At 45.4% G+C, this 19,690-nt stretch overlaps 2 protein-coding genes across 2 annotated transcripts in view; both read right to left on the reverse strand.

The window, feature by feature from the left end:
• LOC123492718 (protein unc-13 homolog B-like) overlaps window positions 1-1,806 on the reverse strand; it is a 105,806-nt gene extending 104,000 nt beyond the window's left edge. The window contains exon 1 of the mRNA XM_045225610.1: window positions 430-1,806. Within this exon, the coding sequence (XP_045081545.1) occupies window positions 430-1,450 (1,021 nt within the window). The 5' untranslated portion in view covers window positions 1,451-1,806. The remainder of the gene's footprint in view (window positions 1-429) is intronic.
• LOC123492759 overlaps window positions 1,500-19,690 on the reverse strand; it is a 32,103-nt gene continuing 13,912 nt past the window's right edge. Inside the window, exons 2-3 of the mRNA XM_045225935.1 lie at window positions 1,626-3,557; window positions 1,500-1,518 (exon numbers count right to left, since the gene is read on the reverse strand). Coding sequence (XP_045081870.1) covers window positions 1,500-1,518; window positions 1,626-3,409 — 1,803 coding nt within the window. The 5' untranslated portion in view covers window positions 3,410-3,557. The remainder of the gene's footprint in view (window positions 1,519-1,625; window positions 3,558-19,690) is intronic.

Below are 19,690 nucleotides of genomic sequence, written 5' to 3' on the forward strand. Positions count from 1 at the left end.
ATTTTACCACAGAGATGAAAGACAATAAGGGCTTTGTTGATTATCAAAGGTAGTCCGAAAAATACCTGAGGTTTCTTTGGAAGTGTCAATTTCTACAAAAACAATATAACAATGATATGGTGCAAAGAAACAACGCAGAAAACAGCTCTAGATTCTTCCGCCAGATGAGAAACATTGAAAATGACTGATATTTAAAAGATAAGGAGAGGAAAAAGGAGGATTTACTGTTACTGTTAGTAACAGACTGTCAAACAGAAAAAAATGCAGACTGTAACTCATGCTTTGGCCTGAGGAGACAAAAAAGTACAAGCGAAGGAAAATGAGGATTCAGAAGACAAAGAGAACAATAGTAGATAGTAGAGGTTTGTGCTCATGCAACAACGACGTGTTAATAAATAACCAGATGATGAACATGTAAGTGATAGCTACCTGGGGTGAGGTCGTCCTCCTTGAAGGCGGACATGGTCATGCTGGTGAGCTGGCGTCGCGTCTCCCTCTTTTCCCGCAGGATCTGCTGGAAGGTCCTCAGGCACTTCAGCCTCCGCACGTCCCTCTGGCTCATCTCCATGGGGTGCTCCTCTGCGGTCTCTGCCTTTCCCGCTGCATCTCTTGCTGCCTCGCCCTCTGGGGCTGCAGGGGTATCTGGGACTTCTGGGGATTCTGTGTCAGGCTGTGACAGCAACAGCGGTGGGGGTTCGTCTCCCTGCACCTCCTGGGGTGCCGGCTCCTCAGCCGAGAAGGAGAGTGAGAGGGACTCTACAGTGGTGCATTGCGATAGAGAGGTGTTCCGGGTGGGGGTGTGTGTTGGGCCCTGAGGCAGAGGAGAGACTGCTTTTTCTTCTGCATGGGGTGGGGAGACCATAGGCTCTGGGCCAGGTGAAGCAAGGTCTGGGCCTGGTTGGGAAACGTCCTGTCCGGGGTAAGGAAGGAGAGAAGGTCCGTAAGGGTCACCCTGACACTGTTGGAGGCCGTCACTGACCTCCTCTGGCAGGGGTTCACCGTGGCAGGGTTCTGAGGGAGCAGAGGAGAGGACACTGGTCTGGGTTAGTCCCTCTGTGTCGTCCCTGGCCCCTGGGTCCACCCCATCCTCTTGTGGCGTTTGGGACATATCTGTGTGGGATAGGTTTGTTTGAGACTCAACAAAAAGGCTTGTGGGTAGTTCAACCTCAGTCTCATCTCCAGGACTCTGGACAGTTCCGGGTCCTTCCAGCTTGCGTAGTGCCCCCCGCAGGGCGGAGCTGAAGTCCAGCACGGCTCGTCCGATCCGCTTCACGTTAAAACCCACGTTTTGGATCTCTGCGCTGTTAGGGCGAGGTAGGTGGCCGTCCATGTCTGGAATAACTCCTTCATCTACACTGACCAATGTCATGTCTGTTTCAGCCACAGTGGGGTAGCTCAGTAAGGAGTTCACAGTCCAGGTACAGGTCCCCTCTGTAAACTCCTCAGTCATGTCGTGCTCATATCCAGAATTGTTCTCCAGGTAACTATCAACTTGGCAGTCAGTTGTGTAGCTGAGATCTGTGGGGGGATCTGTGTAGCCATAGCTCTCCACCTCTTCAGTATGTCCTTCCGCTGAGTGGTAACCAGAGCTCCGGGGAAATGAGCAATCAGCAGGACCCTCATACCCCAGGCTGGGGCACTCTGGGTGGGTGTCCGTAGGAACTTGAGTCCCATGCTGTTGTTGCGGCCTCCGTCTATGGCAGCGCCTCTCCTCGCGGCTGGAGGTGCTGGCGGGGGAGTTGTAGTGTCGTCCAGAGGAGTGGAGGGAGAGGCGATCAGAGCTTCCTGTGGAAGACTGGCCCAGGGTACCGGTACTATACCCCTCTGAGCCCCTGTACCGATCCCAGCTCCCTGTCCCCTCCACGCAGGCAGGCCCCTCTCCCTCCTGCTCTTCCAGAGTCCTCTGTCTAGAGTAACAGCCTTCTTCACACCATATAGACTTCCCAGTCCCACCATGTTGTTGGCCACAACCACCCCAGCTCTCCAACCCACCACCCCTACTACCACCTCTAGCACCACCATGCCCTGCACCGTGGCTGGACGAGGGTCTCTCGAGGTCAGACTCTGAATTGAGGCTGTGTCCTGAGGACAGGGAGCTGGTGCTGGGGCAGTCCTGGTCGTCCTGCCGTTCCAGGTAGCCACAGTTCAGTTTCCTGACCATGGTGTGCTCTGGGATGCTGTGTTCCGACAGCTCATCATCCTCCTGCTCCTGGCCGTCAGGCTCTACTGATTCGGTGCCTGGCGAGACTGTGGTAGACGTTTCTTCTAACGTTGGCAAGTGGAACTCCACTGGCGTCCCGTGGATGCTGTGGCGTTGGCTGAAGACGGACGGTCGGTAGATATTAGATTCTGAAGGCGCCATCTGCCTGCCCAAACTGCCGTATGCGCTGACAGGCCTCTGGTGAGGGGTGAAGGAGGATCCATCACTGCCCCCTGCTGCCCCATTCCCTGGACTGCCACTAGCCTTGTTTCCCAAGCGAATGCCCTCTATCTCCTGGAGCACAGCATCCACACAGGAAGATACCTCCTCTACAGAGCCACGCACGGATGAAAGGTATTCCCGCAGGTCCGAGATCTCCTCCTGGATTTTGTTGATCCCTCTCAGCTCCTTCAGAATGTGCTCGATGATGGCGCTAGACTCCTCTTCCTCCTCCTCCTCTTCCTCCTCCTCCTCTTCTTCTTCCTCATCCTCCTCCAGCAGAGTATCGTGCCAAGTTCTGTTGAAGTTGTAATCCACATAGTCACCCATAGAAACAGGTCTCTTTGGATCAGCATTGGTCCGACTGAAGCCAGCCTTCCCTCCTGCTGCCCCTGCCGCTGCGGCAAACCCTGAGCTGTTCATGTTTGGGCTAATCCGGTTCTGGTGTCGGGCTTCTCTTCTCCGTTCTGGAATGGTCCGGATCCCTGCCGGGATGATCCATTTCTGGTGTTTGGGTGTTCGTCTCTGTTCCGGGACAGTCCTAATCCCGTCTGGGATACTCAATTTCTGCTTACCTGGAGATTGGCTGCTGCTGTTGTGCTGCAGAGTGCAAGGGATCCTGACACAGCCCTCTCTGTTCAGCTCCACCTCACCAACGCAGGAAGCCCCAGACACCCCTCCATGAGCCTTACAGTTGGGGATCCTCGAAGAGCAAGCTTCCTCTCTGGGCCCACACCTCGCAAAAATATCTGTGCCCTCCTTTCTTTCCTCCTGCCCCTCTCCTCCTCCCTCCTCCTCGATCCCAGCATAGCAATGGTCTGGGGCGGGTAGTTCCTGGCCGGATCCTTGGAGCAGGCGGTGGATCTTCTCCCGGATGACAAGCGCTACCCTGGGGTTGGGGGCCCTCTTTTTGCGAACCTTCTCCTTGGCGTCCCCTTTGGGGGCAACGCCTGTTCCGTGTTGTCCATTGAAGCGGTTCTTGGAGAACATCTTCCGGGAAAGAAGCGGAGGACCTTAGCCTTAGTTGTCCCCCCACATTGTTGCTGGAGTCACATTAAAAGAGGCCAGCATCTAAGTCCGAGAGAACAGATACATGGGTGCCTATTCAGCTGCGCCCACCAGGAACTTTAGTTCATGGCTGTAAAGACAAAAAAATCAAGATAAAACACATCTTTACTTACTTCAACATTATGGTTATTAGAGAATATTAAGCGTCTGACGAATAGCAGAGGAAAGCCATGTGACTCCAGTCATCTATCTGTACACATTTCATCTCCTTTCCCATCGAAGCACAGTGGAAGAGACATAAAATATGCTCAGAACTGAAAATACAATGGCTCATTTATTTCCACAAAGCAGAAAAGACAAGAACAGGAGGATCTATAGCAGATAAATGCTGCATAAATACCTTCTATGTATAGCAGATGTGTTCCGTTCACAGAGTTCCGTTCTCTCCATTAATGGAAATTGTTATTCACAGGAGCAATTGGGTTCAAGTATCCACCTCTTGTGATTCTAAGTAAGTAAGCACCACACCTAATTCTTAGAAACTCCTCTGTTATTAATTAATTATATTGCTACTCTGCCATTAACGCCTAAAGGTCCATTCTGAAAAGGATCGAGCAGAGGTCACTTACATTTTGTGACGAGGGCGGCATTGGTTTGGCCATGGAATAGGAATTCATTTATCTGAGTAGCTAATTGAATTCCAGAATGTAGTTGGATGAATTACATTCTGAAAAACATTACATCCTGGAACTACTGTATCTGGAACATGACCATATTGTACCAACATGTAGTCAATGGAATGTGGAATCTGATGAAGTGCGTTCTGTGTTCCGTGTTCCTACGTGTCTTCTACTCAAGCCTCCCCTAGGGTCCCTCTCACTAATTTGAGAGGAGAAGTTATTAAATATCTTCCCTCTGTTCAGTTGAAGCCTGTCTTCCCCTGGGCCTTAATGGCCGTGTAATTGCCTTGACTACTGCAGTAATTTCAAATCCTGTAGCTAGGCAGGTCCTTCACAAGCCAGGTAAGCTCCTTAGATTGACACAGATGAACGCACGCACGCTACCTATCCAATGTACCTCGGATTAACTGTATCGGAAGCAACACAGGACACAACTTTAAACTGTCATAGAAACCCATATCAACCTTCTCACACAATATCTAAGGGAACAGAGAGAAATCAGGAGTGAGCACATTTGAAATGGTGTTAAATGAAAGGTTTAGTTCTGTGCGACTGTAAAGCCTTAGCGTTGAGCCATTACCTCCATGTGCTTCAAGTTTAATCCCCATCTCTGACTGGTTTATTGATCGGGCTTATTGAAGTCACACTTGGTAAACACACGATTCAAATTAAATCAGCTGGCCGTCCAAAATCAGGACACCAAACAGACAAACTACTTTCAAAGTTTCAAGTTTCAAGTTTTAATGCCATGTGCACAAGTGCAGTGAAATGTCTTTCTTGCAAGCTCTAAACCAAACAATGCAGTGATCAATATCAATGTAGCACTAAAAATAACATAAAGTAGAACAAAAACACAAGATAAATAAAAATAAGAAATAAGAAGAACAGGAAAAAGTAAGAAGCTAAATACATGGTCAGTTTAATACCATATTTACAATGTGCAGGGATACTGGAGTGATGGAGGTAGATATGTATAGGGGTAAGGTGACTTGGCATCAGGATATATGATAAACAGAGTAGCAGCAGCGTATATGATGATTATATGTGAGTGGGTGTAGAGTCGGTATAAATGTATGTGCATATTATGTGTGTGTGATGAATTATATATCGTGCATATTATGTGTGATGAATTAAGTGTTTGTGTTGGATCGTCAGTGTGTGTGCGTTAGCTATTTAGTTAGCTATTGAGCAATCTCATGGCATGGGGATAGAAGCTGTTCAGGAGCCTGTTGTTGTCAGACTTCATGCACCCGGTACTACTTGCCGTGCGGAAGCAGAGAGAACAGTCCATGGCTTGGGTGGTTGACTCTAACAATTTTCCGGAACTTCCTTTCACACCGCCTGATATAAAGGTCCTGGATGGCAGGGAGCTCGGCCCCAGTGATGTACTGGGCTGTCCACATCACCCTCTGTAGCGCCATGCCATCGAGGGCGGTGCTATTGCCATAACAAGCAGTGATGCAGCCAGTGAAGATGCTCTCAATGGTACAACTGTAGAACGTTTTGAGGATTTGGGGGCCCATGTCAAACCTTTTCAACCTCCTGAGGGGGAAGAGGCGTTGTTGCGCCTTCTTCACAAAGGTGCACGTGTGTGTAGTCCATTTTAGTCCTTTGTGATTTGGACACTGAGGAATTTGAAGCTCTCAAACTGCCTGGGGTCGGCCCATCAGGAAGTCCAGGACCCAGTTGCAGAGGAAGAATCTTTGTCGATTAACACAGTAGGAGATGACATGAGGGATAATGAAGTATACAGACACCACAGTAGGAGATGACATGAGGGATAATGAAGCAGACAGACACCACAGTAGGAGATGACATGAGGGGTAATGAAGTATACAGACACCACAGTAGCAGATGACATGAGGGATAATGAAGCAGACAGACACCACAGTAGGAGATGACATGAGGGATAATGAAGCAGACAGACACCACAGTAGGAGATGACATGAGGGGTAATGAAGTATACAGACACCACAGTAGCAGATGACATGAGGGATAATGAAGCAGACAGACACCACAGTAGGAGATGACATGAGGGATAATGAAGTAGACAGACACCACAGTAGCAGATGACACGAGGGGTAATGAAGTATACAGACACCACAGTAGGAGATGACATGAGGGATAATGAAGTATACAGACACCACAGTAGGAGATGACATGAGGGATAATGAAGTAGACAGACACCACAGTAGGAGATGACATGAGGGATAATGAAGTAGACAGACACCACAGTAGGAGATGACATGAGGGATAATGAAGCAGACAGACACCACAGTAGGAGATGACATGAGGGATAATGAAGCAGACAGACACCACAGTAGGAGATGACATGAGGGATAATGAAGCAGACAGACACCACAGTAGGAGATGACATGAGGGATAATGAAGCAGACAGACACCACAGTAGGAGATGACATGAGGGATAATGAAGCAGACAGACACCACAGTAGGAGATGACATGAGGGATAATGAAGCAGACAGACACCACAGTAGGAGATGACATGAGGGATAATGAAGCAGACAGACACCACAGTAGGAGATGACATGAGGGATAATGAAGTAGACAGACACCACAGTAGGAGATGACATGAGGGGTAATGATGCAGACAGACACCACACCAGGAGATGACAGGAAGGAGTAGAGTCTTTCTCTAACATATCATTAGCATTATATCAAAAAAGTCGGATTTCATTACCTAATACATCCGATAATAAGCACTGAGCTCTGTTGAAAGAGCGGTGCAGGTTTCTCGTAACACATTTTGAGGATTTTACATTTTGTGGTGGTCGTCGTCAAAGTTCTTTCCGCGGGTCACAAAAAGCTAAATTAGCATGTCACGAGCTGAATTAAATGTAAAAGTATTTGAAAATAAAAACCTTGGTATACGCTCAGTGCTCTGTTGACATTTCACAGAGATGTGCTTGTTTTTGTGAGAAATCTTTGAAAAAAAACAGTAATTTCGAATTAATATGAAAAGCGTATACTAAAATATGAAAATCCTACGTCATGTCTCAAAATTGATATCCATCTGACTTCTATATTGTTTTATGTCCTAAGAATTGGAGAAGACAGATGATGAGTTCAAGGGGAAAGGGAGCCTGTCAGGTGGCCAGTAGCCTTCATTCTTTGCACAGAATCCAGTCTAGATGACGGCGTGTTCCCGATTTTTGACCACTTTTTTCTCTGGCCTCCATTGATTAGGTCACCCTAATTCTGGCCATCGTACAAGGGTAAAAACTCCAATAACTAGATAGAGACATGAGGTTTGGACATCATTATTTTTTCTTGATTATCTACACAATTTACATATTATTTTACCCGTTGGTCAAATTGTAGGGATTGGACACCCTACAGTTGGTAATGGTGTTTCAGGTAACAATTACGTACCTTACCGTGATTGATTTCATTAAAATCGTCAAAAATAAACAAAAATTGCTTCTTAGCAAAGAGCAATTTCTGAAGCAAGAATCTTGCTAGGACTGTGTCTATTAACTAATTTACCACATGATGATGTCACCATGGAAGGCCAGAACTCTATCCCACCAAAACAGACTAAAATTTCAGGCAGACTTTTCAAACAGCACTTAAAAAAAGGGCACTATCATCATTTTCACAAGCTCACAGTATTATTCCAACCTCACAGTGCGGCAATATATATATAAAACACAGGAAAATCACGTTTTTGATTGCCCTGGGCCTTTAAGTTAAGCTGCACCCTGACAGGGGGGTCTGTCCCAGCAGGGAATAAGAAAGGAAGAGCACTTTGGGAGACACACTAAACTAAACTTCAGCTGCTGCCTGCTGAATGGATATACATTCGCTGCAAAACCAGCGAGTGCTAAAACCAGACAACATCCTGCAGCAAACACTGAATCTACCAATGACATGTTAATACAACATTATTTTTTTATTCATGTTTTCAAATTGTCTACTTAGTTGTGATGGCGAAATACTTCTGTCAGGATTCAGGAAGTCCCATTCCACAGACACTTGCTTAACTGACCAGATAAGGAAAAAGGTGGACGGGGGAAAGTTTTGTAGATTGGTCATGCCACATCTTCAAAAGGCTTTCGAAACACAGTAGATTATGACATCCTACTGTTTTAAACTATGAGCCCTGGGTTTTAACAAGTTAACCACCGAGTGGGTCAGATTCTATCTCACGGGCCGTAAATCAAATGGTGGATGTGAATGGGTCGCTGTCCGAACACCAGAACAATTAACTGTGGAGTCCCAGAAGGGAGCGTTCTTTGGCCCCTCCTCTTCCTGTTGTACATCGATGACTTGAATGCAGCCTGTTCATGTGACCTTTTTCTTTATGTCGATGATTCTGCACTTCTTTTGTCACACACGGATAAGGCAGTGGTTGAAAAAAACCCAGAGTGCAGAACTTAAAAAAAATGTTAGTAAATGGTTATCTGACAATAAGCTGTCACTCCACCTGGGGAAAACTGAATCAATCTGGTTTGGATCCAAGATCAAATTAGAGAGATCCCCTGGCTTTAATGTCATGGTGGGGGACACAGTGGTTACTGCCAAAGATATTGTGAACTACACTCTTAGAATTAGTGGTGACTCGAGTAACCCTGGTGATCATCAAAGAACCCCTGGAGTTCCTCAAGGAACCATTGCTAGTCAATGGTTCATTTTTGCAACTTCGGTCAGCTGAGGGGTTCTTGGAGGAACCTTTAGTGGTTCAATGTAGCAACGTGTTCCTGGGTGGGACCAAAAAAAACTAACAAAAAAAACTAACAAGATAGCTAATATAAAATATACTGTGTCCGTAAAATGTATATAGTATGTATAAGCTTGAAGTAGAAGCCTAAGTATTGTTGTCCCTTAGATTACCCCAATCAGGGGAGGGATGATAGGGTTATGATATTCATTGACTACAGCTCAGCGTTCAACACCATAGTGCCCTCAAAGCTCCTCACTAAGCTAAGGACCCTGGGACTAAACACCTCCCTCTGCAACTGGATTCTGGTCTTCCTGACGGGACGCCCCCAGGTGGTAAGGGTAGGTAACAACACATCTGCCACGCTGATCCTCAACACGGGGGCCCCTCAGGGGTGCGTGCTCAGTCCCCTCCTGTACTCCCTGTTCACCCATGACTGCATGGCCAAGCACGACTCCAACACCATCATTACGTTTGCAGATGACACAATGGTGGTAGGCCTGATCACCGACAACGATGAGACAGCCTATAGGGAGGAGGTCAGAGACCTGGCAGTGTGGTGCCAGGATAACAACCTCTCCCTCAACGTGATCAAGACAAAGGAGATGATCGTGGACTACAGGACAAGGAGGGCCGAGCACACCCCCATTCTCATCGACGGGGCTGTAGTGGAGGGGGTCGAGAGCATTATGTTCCTTGGTGTCCACATCGCCAACGAACTATCATGGTCCAAACACACCAAGACAGTCGTGAAGAGGGCACGACAAAGCCTATTCCCCCTCAGGAGACTGAAAAGATTTGGCATGGGTCCTCAGATTCTCAAAAAGTTATACAGCTGCACCATCGAGAGCATCCTGACTGGTTGCATCACCGTCTGGTATGGCAACTGCTCGGCATCCGACCATAAGGCGCTACAGAGGGTAGTGCGTACGGCCCAGTACATCACTGGGGCCAATCTTCCTGCCATCCAGGACCTCTATACCAGGCGGTGTCAGAGGAAGGCACAAAAAATTGCCAAAGACTCCAGCCACCCTAGTTATAGACTGTTCTCTCTACTAATGCACGGTAAGCGGTACCGGAGCGCCAAGTCTAGGTCCAAAAGGCTTCTTAACAGCTTCTACCCACAAGCCATAAGACTCCTGAACAGCTAATCAAATGGCTACCCGGACTATTTGCATTGACCAAGGTTTCTGACTATGAAATCCAGATTTCTGGATCGAAAAACTCTACTAATACTGGCAGGGGACCTTGTGCAAGGTCATTTTGATTATGCTTTTGCCTCCTGGTACAGAGGTTCCACCCAAGGTATCAAGAATAAGCTTCAGACCTCAGAATAAACTAGTCAGGATTATTGTGAAGCTTCCACCTCATATTCATAACAACCCCTCCTACTTTGATGAACTGAAATGGCACAAGGTTGAAACAAGAGTCACCCAGATTAAGTTGGGGTTTACCCACAAAATTGTGCATAGCTCTGTCCCTAAGTATATAGATGACACCCATCAGTATTCTATGTTCCATGACCTTTAGGGGTCATTGTGGAGAGAAAAAAACACATCCGTTCCCTCAGATTGTTTATTTGTTCCCTCAGATTGTTTATTTGTTCCCTCAGATTGTTTATTTGTTCCCTCAGATTGTTTATTTGTTCCCTCAGATTGTTTATTTGTTCCCTCAGATTGTTTATTTGTTCCCTCAGATTGTTTATTTGTTCCCTCAGATTGATTATTTGTTCCCTCTGTTTTTTTGTGTGTTCCCTTTGGATTTTATAAATTCCCTCAGATGTTTTATTCGCCCGTTACTATTATTTGACCTTATGATTCAGAGAGATATGCAAAGTCTAAAACTGGAAATAAGCTATTGAATGGCCAGTGATCATCACCATTTGAAGCATGTAATTAAATAGAATTACTAAATAGAATTACATTTAGGCTGAAATATGTTATCGGCCAAGTGGGCCCGTCATGATAACCTACATAACTAGAAAAGGGAATGGATTAAAAAACAGAACGAATGGATTAAAAAACTGAAGGAATGGATTAAACAAAATTAGGGAACAAATAAAACATTTGAGGGAATAGATTATTATTTTTTTAAACTGCAGGAACGGATTAGATTTGTTTCTCTCCACCATGACCCCTAAGGGTCTCCGTAGTATTCCACCAGCGGGAGCTCTACTAACTTTGTTCCCTGTAGATTCAAGAGCTCCATGGGGGAAAAACGATTTCCTGTACTCTACTGCAGTTCTGTGGAACAGCTTACCAAACTACTTGAACTACTCTGTGCTGTTGATATGGTTGATATGGTTGTAAATTGTTATAAATGGCTTTTAATTAGTGTGAAGTGTCAGTCTTGCCACCAACTATCTCACTGCTAAAGGAGGACCACCATGGAAATAAGCCTCTGGCCTTTATTGTGTTTTCATCCTCCATAATGTTTAATGTCTGTAATGTTGTCTCTGGCTGGAGCAGCCTACTACTTGTAATAATCTAATACATTCTATCAATCAATTCTATCCATCAGTTTTCATGGCCAAATACTTCTATCAATCAGTTTTCATGGCCAAATACTTATTTTTCTCAGTTTCCATGGCCAAATTCTTCTATCAATCAGTTTTCATGGCCAAATACTTACATTAATCAGTTTTCATGGCCAAATACCTATTTTGTTCAGTTTTCATGGCCAAATACTTATATTAATCAGTTTTCACGGCCAAATCCTTATATCAATCAGTTTTCATGGCCAAATACTTATTTTGTGCAGTTTTCATGGCCAAATACTTATATTAATCAGTTTTCATGGCCAAATACTTATATTAATCAGTTTTCATGGCCAAATACTTATTTTGTGCAGTTTTCATGGCCAAATACTTATATTAATCAGTTTTCATGGCCAAATACTTCTATCAATCAGTTTTCATTGCCAAACACTTCTATCAATCAGTTTTCATTGCCAAATACTTACATTAATCAGTTTTCATGGCCAAATACTTCTATTAATCAGTTTTCATGGCCAAATACTTATATTAATCAGTTTTCATGGCCAAATACTTCTATTAATCAGTTTTCATGGCCAAATAGGCCTCTCTAATTTAGTGAAAGCTAAAAAACGAAATCCTTCTCATTGAGAGTAATCATCCATGGTATTCCAATGAAATGGGCATATTTTGTGAAGAACTCAAATCAAACCAATCTGATTCAGCACAGGTGCAGAGCAGAGCTAACTCAAGGTCTGACATACAACAGTTGCTAAACCGCCAAGAGACAGAAGACAAAGTGAGAGGGACTGAATGTCAGGGGAAGAGAGAGAGAGAGAGAGAGAGAGAGAGAGAGAGAGAGAGAGAGAGAGAGAGAGAGAGAGAGAGAGAGAGAGAGAGAGAGAGAGAGAGAGAGAGATAGAGAGAGAGAATGTGAGTGAGCGAGAGAGAAAAAGAGAGTGATGATTGTGTCTTTTCCTGAGGCCAGCAGACACACAGACAGGTCTATCTAATGCACCTGTGTCAAACTCATTCCACAGAAGTGTCTGTGGGTTTTCGCTCCACTCTTGTACTTGATTGATGAATTAAGGTCACAAATTAATAAGGGACTCTCCTCACCTGGTTGTCTAGCTCTTAATTGAAAGGAAAAAAACAAAATCCAGCAGACACGCCGTGAAATGAGTTTGACACCCCTGGTAACAGCACGGTAGAGACTGAGGGACGCCAACAATGTGTCGTCTCTAAACATAAATATATCAGGGATGAACACTCCTCTTGATGCCATGGCAACACAGTGCCAGGTCCCCGTGGCCGAGAGACAGAGCTTCAGCTAGCTAAAGAACGAGAAGCGGAGGAGGAGAGGAGGAGGAGAGGAGGAAGATGGGATCACAGCACAGCTGTGGTGGGAGGACGAGTTCAGTGACTCCTGCTGTCACTGCTGCCATTAACGAGAGAGAGAGAGCGAGAGAGAGAGAGAGAGAGAGAAAGAGAGATGGAGAAACAGAGAGAGACAGAGAGATGGAGAAACAGAGAGTGAGAGACAGAGAGAGGGAGAAACAGAGAGTGACCGAGAGAGAGAGACAGAGAGAGAGAGAAACAGAGAGAGAGAGACAGAGAGGGGGAGAAACAGAGAGAGAGAAACAGAGGGAGGGAGAAACAGAGAGAAAGAAACAGAGAGAGACAGAGAGAGAGAGAAACACAGAGAGAGAGACAGAGAGGGGGAGAAACAGAGAGAGAGAAACAGAGAGCGACAGAGAGAGAGTAAGGGAGAGAGGGAAGAAATTAGAGAGTAAATGAGAGGACATAGCAATTGAGTGAAAGACAAATAAGACTAGCAGGATGAGAGACAAATAATACTAGACTAGCAGAATGAGAGAGAGAGGAAGGAGGGATACAATAGAAAGTACAACAGACAGTTATCAGCTGAAAGCCCTCCAGGAGACAGTTATCAGCTGAAAGCCCTCCAGGAGACAGTTATCAGCTGAAAGCCCTCCAGGAGACAGTTATCAGCTGAAAGCCCTCCAGGAGACAGTTATCAGCTGAAAGCCCTCCAGGAGACAGTTATCAGCTGAAAGCCCTCCAAGAGACAGTTATCAGCTGAAAGCCCTCCAGGAGACAGTTATCAGCTGAAAGCCCTCCAGGAGACAGTTATCAGCTGAAAGCCCTCCAGGAGACAGTTATCAGCTGAAAGCCCTCCAGAAGACAGTTATTAGCTGAAAGCCCTCCAGGAGACAGTTATCAGCTGAAAGCCCTCCAGGAGACAGTTATCAGCTGAAAACCCTCCAGGAGACAGTTATCAGCTGAAAGCCCTCCAGGAGACAGTTATCAGCTGAAAGCCCTCCAGGAGACAGTTATCAGCTGAAAGCCCTCCAGGAGACAGTTATCAGCTGAAAGCCCTCCAGGAGACAGTTATCAGCTGAAAGCCCTCCAGGAGACAGTTATCAGCTGAAAGCCCTCCAAGAGACAGTTATCAGCTGAAAGCCCTCCATGAGACAGTTATCAGCTGAAAGCCCTCCAGGAGAAGGTTATCAGCTGAAAGCCCTCCAGGAGACAGTTATCAGCTGAAAACCCTCCAGAAGACAGTTATTAGCTGAAAGCCCTCCAGGAGACAGTTATCAGCTGAAAGCCCTCCAGGAGACAGTTATCAGCTGAAAGCCCTCCAGGAGACAGTTATCAGCTGAATGCCCTCCAGGAGACAGTTATCAGCTGAAAGCCCTCCAGGAGACAGTTATCAGCTGAAAGCCCTCCAGGAGACAGTTATCAGCTGAAAGCCCTCCAGGAGACAGTTATCAGCTGAAAGCCCTCCAGGAGACAGTTATCAGCTGAAAGCCCTCCAGTAGACAGTTATCAGCTGAAAGCCCTCCAGGAGAAAGTTATCAGCTGAAAGCCCTCCAGGAGACAGTTATCAACTGAAAGCCCTCCAGGAGACAGTTATCAGCTGAAAGCCCTCCAGGAGACAGTTATCAGCTGAAAGCCCTCCAGGAGACAGTTATCAGCTTTTGCCCTCCAGGAGACAGTTATTAGCTGAAAGCCCTCCAGGAGACAGTTATTAGCTGAAAGCCAAGCCCTCCACGAGACAGTTATCAGCTGAAAGCCCTCCAGTAGACAGTTATTAGCTGAAAGCCCTCCAGGAGACAGTTATCAACTGAAAGCCAGGTCCTCCGGGAGACAGTTATCAGCCGAAAGCCCTCCAGGAGACAGTTATCAGCTGAAAGCCAGGACCTCCAGGAGACAGTTATCAGCTGAAAGCCAGGTCCTCCGGGAGACAGTTATCAGCTGAAAGCCCTCCAGGAGACAGTTATCAACTGAAAGCCAGACCCTCCAGGATTCCGCGATTGTATAATTTTTTAGCAAAATCACAATTTCCTACATTATATGTGAGAGCTTGCAAATTTGACCAATCACTGCACTACTTCCACATAAAATAGTCAAACCATCGCAATATTATTGCATGCAACTGACCCATCACCGCAGTACAAAAAGACGGCTCGCAATTTCAACCAATCAATGCACATTCACCGCATAATTTTGGCAGGCACTTCGTCCGGGTGGACTGAGCTCTGCCAACACTGCTCTCCCAGTTTCGTCCCAGCCCCTGCATCAGTCTGCTCTCACGTGGTCGGCCAAGTCTCAGCTCACTCAACAAATAGTTGAAGATGACCCTATGGCAATGAGCCGAACACCCCCTCTGACTTTAAATCTCGTAGGGGGCTTGGGCTAATGCACCTAAATGTGACAAGTATGATTAATACAATGGACACACTTGACATTTGGGTACAGGACTCATGTCCTGACATTCAGAAACATGGTTAAATGGTTATGTCTTGATAAAGACTTCGACGTAAAAAATTATTATGTATTTAGATGTGACAGATTACCGAAAGGGGAGGAGTGGCCATATATGTCAAATCACATTTTTACTCCTGTTCATATACTACAGCTCAGCATTCAACACCATAGTGCCCTCAAAGCTCCTCACTAAGCTAAGGTCCCTGGACTGAACACCTCCCTCTGCAACTGGATCCTGGACTTCCTGACGGGACGCTTCCAGGTGGTGAGGGTAGGTAACAACACATCCGCCACGCTGACCCTCAACACGAGGGCCCCTCAGGGGTGTGTGCTTAGTCCCCTTCTGTACTCCCTGTTCACCCACGACTGCGTGGCCGTGCACGACTCAAACACCATCATCAAGTTTGCCGATGACACGACGGTTGTGGGCCTGATCATCAATGACGATGAGACAGTCTATAGGGAGGAGGTCAGAGACCTGGCAGTGGGGTGCCAGGACAACAACCTCTCCCTCAACGTCAGCAAGACAAATGAGCTGATCGTGGACTACAGGAAACGGAGGGCCGAACACACCCCCATTCACATCGACGGGGCTGTGAGCTTCAAGTTCCTCTGTGTCCACGTCGCTAAGGACCTATTTTTGTCCAAACACACCAACACAGTCGTGAAGAGTGCACGACAGCGCCTCTTTCCCCTCAGGAGACTGAAAAGATTTGGCATGGGCCCCTCAGATCCTCAAAAACTTCTACAGCTGCACCATTAAAAGCATCTTTACTGGCTGCATCACCGCTTGGTATGGCAAATGTTTGGCATCCGACCGCAAGGCACTACAGATGATAGTGCATACGGCCCAGTACATCACTGGGGTCAAACTCCCTGCCATCCAGGACCTCTATACCAGGCGGTGTCAGAGGAAGGCCCGAAAAATTGTCTCCATTGACCCTTTTTGCAGTAACTTTTTTTGACTCTATGCATACACACTGTGGACATTACCCACATACTCACACATTTACACTGACACTCCAACACATACACACACACACACACACACACAGACACACACACACACATACATAACACGTACACACAGGCACACATTCGCCACACACACACTTCCACACTTCCACACTCATCACATACGCTGCTGCTACTGTCTATTATCTATCTTGTTGCCGGGTCACTTTACTCCTACCTATATGTTCATATCTACCTCAGTTACCTAGTAACCTGCACATTGACTCTGTACGGGTACTCCTTGTATATAGCCAAGCTATCACCGCTCATTGTGTATTTATTCCTCGTGTTATTATTAGTATTTTTTATAATTAGTATATATTTTTTTGTATTCTGCATTGTTGGGAAGTAAGCATTTCATTGTTAGTCTACACCTGTTCTTTACGAAGTCTGTGACAATTAAAATGTTATTTGATTTGGTTGTAGATCTGTCCATAAACCAGAAAACACATTTATTTGTTGCTGTGATTTACCGCCTACCTGCTGCCATGGCGATGCTATTGGTGCTATATCTGAGGGATTTACCGCCTACCTGCTGCCATGGCGATGCTATCGGTGCTATATCTGAGGGATTTACCGCCTACCTGCTGCCATGGCGATGCTATTGGTGCTATATCTGAGGGATTTACCGCCCCCCTGCTGCCATGGCGATGCTATTGGTGCTATACCTGAGTGTTTAACACCTTTTCTGTCCTTGGAGTCGGTCATTTTAGGGGATTTTAATCTGGATTGGCTATACCTGGCCTCAGATCAATTTAAGAGTATATGCATTGATTTTAATCTGACTCAATTGATCTCAAAACCTACACAGCTAAATGTGAAAACCCTGTCACCTCCTAATTCTTACTAATAACCCCCATACATATTTATCTAGTGGAGTATTTGCATATGATCTCAGTGATCATTGTCCCATAGTATGTATTAGAGATGTGAAACAGCAAAATACTAATCCTCGTTTAATTAAGAAGAGAATGTTTTCTCCTCAAGAGTTTTTACATGACATGTTCTACTTTGATTTAGTCACTGTTTCCTATATTTCTGACTCTGAGTTCTAGAACATGTCTCCTTCATATTTATTCCTCTGGCAGATAAACATGTCCCTTTCAAACAATTCAGAGTCAAAGATAGATCTAACCCTTGGTTTTCAAACAATTCAGACTCAAAAATAGATCTAACCCTTGGTTTTCTTCGGAGCTCATTCAGATGAGAAATCACGCCTGGCTCCAAAGCAAGGACAACTGACTCTGTAGTGGACTGGCAATCGTTCAGACAATTGAGAAACAGATGTACTATCTCGATTCAGAAAGCTAAATCAACCTACTTTTTAAGCTCTATCGCTGACTCTGCTGGTGATCCTTCTACATTTTGGAAAACAGTAAATTCACTGAATTCCTCTTCTTCCCTGCCTAAGCAAGTTCTGTCTGACTCTGGCATCATAACTGAGAAGAATGGCATAAGTGATGCTTTTAATCATCATTTTAACTCGGCAGGCCTTTTATTTGAGAGAAACAGTGGTTTACAGTAATTGATCCTGGGCATTCAATCGATCTTTGTTTTCATTTCAACAACTGTGATGTGCTAGATGCCTTGCTTAAGATTGATGTAAATAAAATCCACTGGGGCTGATATGCTTGATCCATTCTTGCTGGCAGTTGGGTTTTAGACCAGGTCATATGTGGTTAACTATTATGGATAAAAGGCAACATTGTGCTGCCCTCTTCATTGACCTGTCAAAGGCTTCCGATACTGTTGATCTCTCACTTCTAATTCAGAGGCTTTCCTCAATTGGCCTAGACCAGGCTGCATGTAACTGGTTTAAACATCCCTGCCGGCCATTCCCTCCCCTACCCTGGACGACGCTGGGCCAATTGTGCGCCGCCCCATGGGTCTCCCGGTCGTGGCCGGCTACGACAGAGCCTGGATTCGAACCAGGATCTCTAGTGGCACAGCTAGCACTGCGATGCAGTGCCTTAGACCACTGCGCCACTCGGGAGACCCATGGGGCGGCGCACAATTGGCCCAGTGTCGTCCAGGGTAGGGGAGGGAATGGCCGGCAGGGATGTAGAGCATGGCGTTTGCAACGCCAGGGTTGTGGGTTCAATTCCCATGGGGGGCCAGTATGAAAAATAAAATAAAAAGATAATGTAAGTCGCTCTGGATAAGAGCGTCTGAAAAAAAAAGTAAAATTAAATTAAATTATCTGTCAAGTAATGTTTAAACCAGTTACATGCAGCCTGGTCTAGGCCAATTGAGGAAAGCCTCTGAATTAGAAATATCTACTGATGGTGTTAAATCAGGTTTCCTGGATATTACGAAAGGTGTCCCGCAACTGTAGATTCTGGGTCCTGTACTTTTTACTGTTTACATTAACAACATCAACTTGTCTTCAAAAAAATTGCAACCTGCACTTGAATACCAACGATACTGTTGTGTATGCTATTGCCCGCACGGTTGACTACGCTCTATCTGAACTACAGTCTGCCTTCACTGTACTACAGAAAACCTTTATTGACCTGAAATTAGTATTGAATGCAGGTGAAACTAAGTATTTGTTGTTCTCTAGAGCGCATAAAAATAACTCTGATGATTTATGCATACAGTTTGTACTTTGGATGTTGTCCATATTGATCGTGTCCCTGCTTACAATTATCTGGGCATCGGGATAGATGAAAGGCTGTCTTTTAAAAAGCATATTGATGAGTTAGCTAAGAAGCTGAGAATAAAAATGGGCTTCTTCTATAGAAATAGGTCCTGCCTCTCGCTAAATAGTAGAAAGCAGATTATTCAGTCGATGTTCCTAATCGGTCCTAGACTATGGTGCCATCATCGAGAAAATAAGGTGCACGTTTTTGTTTTTGCCGATTCAAATAATCACATATTGACGGGGTTAAGGTTAGTGAAAATAGGATTCTGAATGGGAATCAATTGTTTGGTCCCCACAAGGATAGTAAAACAAATGTGTGTGTGTGTGTGTGTGTGTGTGTGTGTGTGTGTGTGTGTGTGTGTGTGTTTGTATAATGAGTGTGCTGCTGTGTTGTGTGTGTCAAAAGGAAAGTGACAGAAAATAAATACCACCATTAGCAGCAGGCTTGAATCCAAATGGGAGGAATGACAGATAGGATGGAGCTGGTTTACAGAGAGAGAGAGAGAGAGAGAGAGAGAGAGAGAGAGAGAGAGAGAGAGAGATGGGAAGAAAGAGAGAGAGGAAGAAGCTTCCTGTAATGACAGTGGCATTTGAGATTTCAGTGACAAGACAGACCAGAGTGAAAGAAAGAATTACAGAGAGAGAGAGAGAGAGAGAGAGAGAGAGAGAGAGAGAGAGAGCAAAAGAGAGAAGAAATTACAATCTTATGAGCCTAGAACCCAACAAAACAAAATTGGTTCTGTGAAAGTATCCAGAACATTCGTTAGGTTGCAGCAAATGTCCCCAAAACACAGAAACTGTCCAGTTGTGCGGATGATTTTACAATGTTTCTTTTAGGGTGCAAAAAACATTCATCTGATGTTACAAGAACGTTCTCAGAACACTGTTCTTTAAAAGTTCCCAGAATACTTCCTAAAAGAAACATTGTATAATCATCTGCACAACTGGACAGTTTTGTATTTTGGAAACCTAGTGAATGTTCTG

This window comes from Coregonus clupeaformis, chromosome 16, assembly GCF_020615455.1.
Source record: "Coregonus clupeaformis isolate EN_2021a chromosome 16, ASM2061545v1, whole genome shotgun sequence".
Classification (NCBI taxonomy): Eukaryota; Metazoa; Chordata; class Actinopteri; order Salmoniformes; family Salmonidae; genus Coregonus; species Coregonus clupeaformis.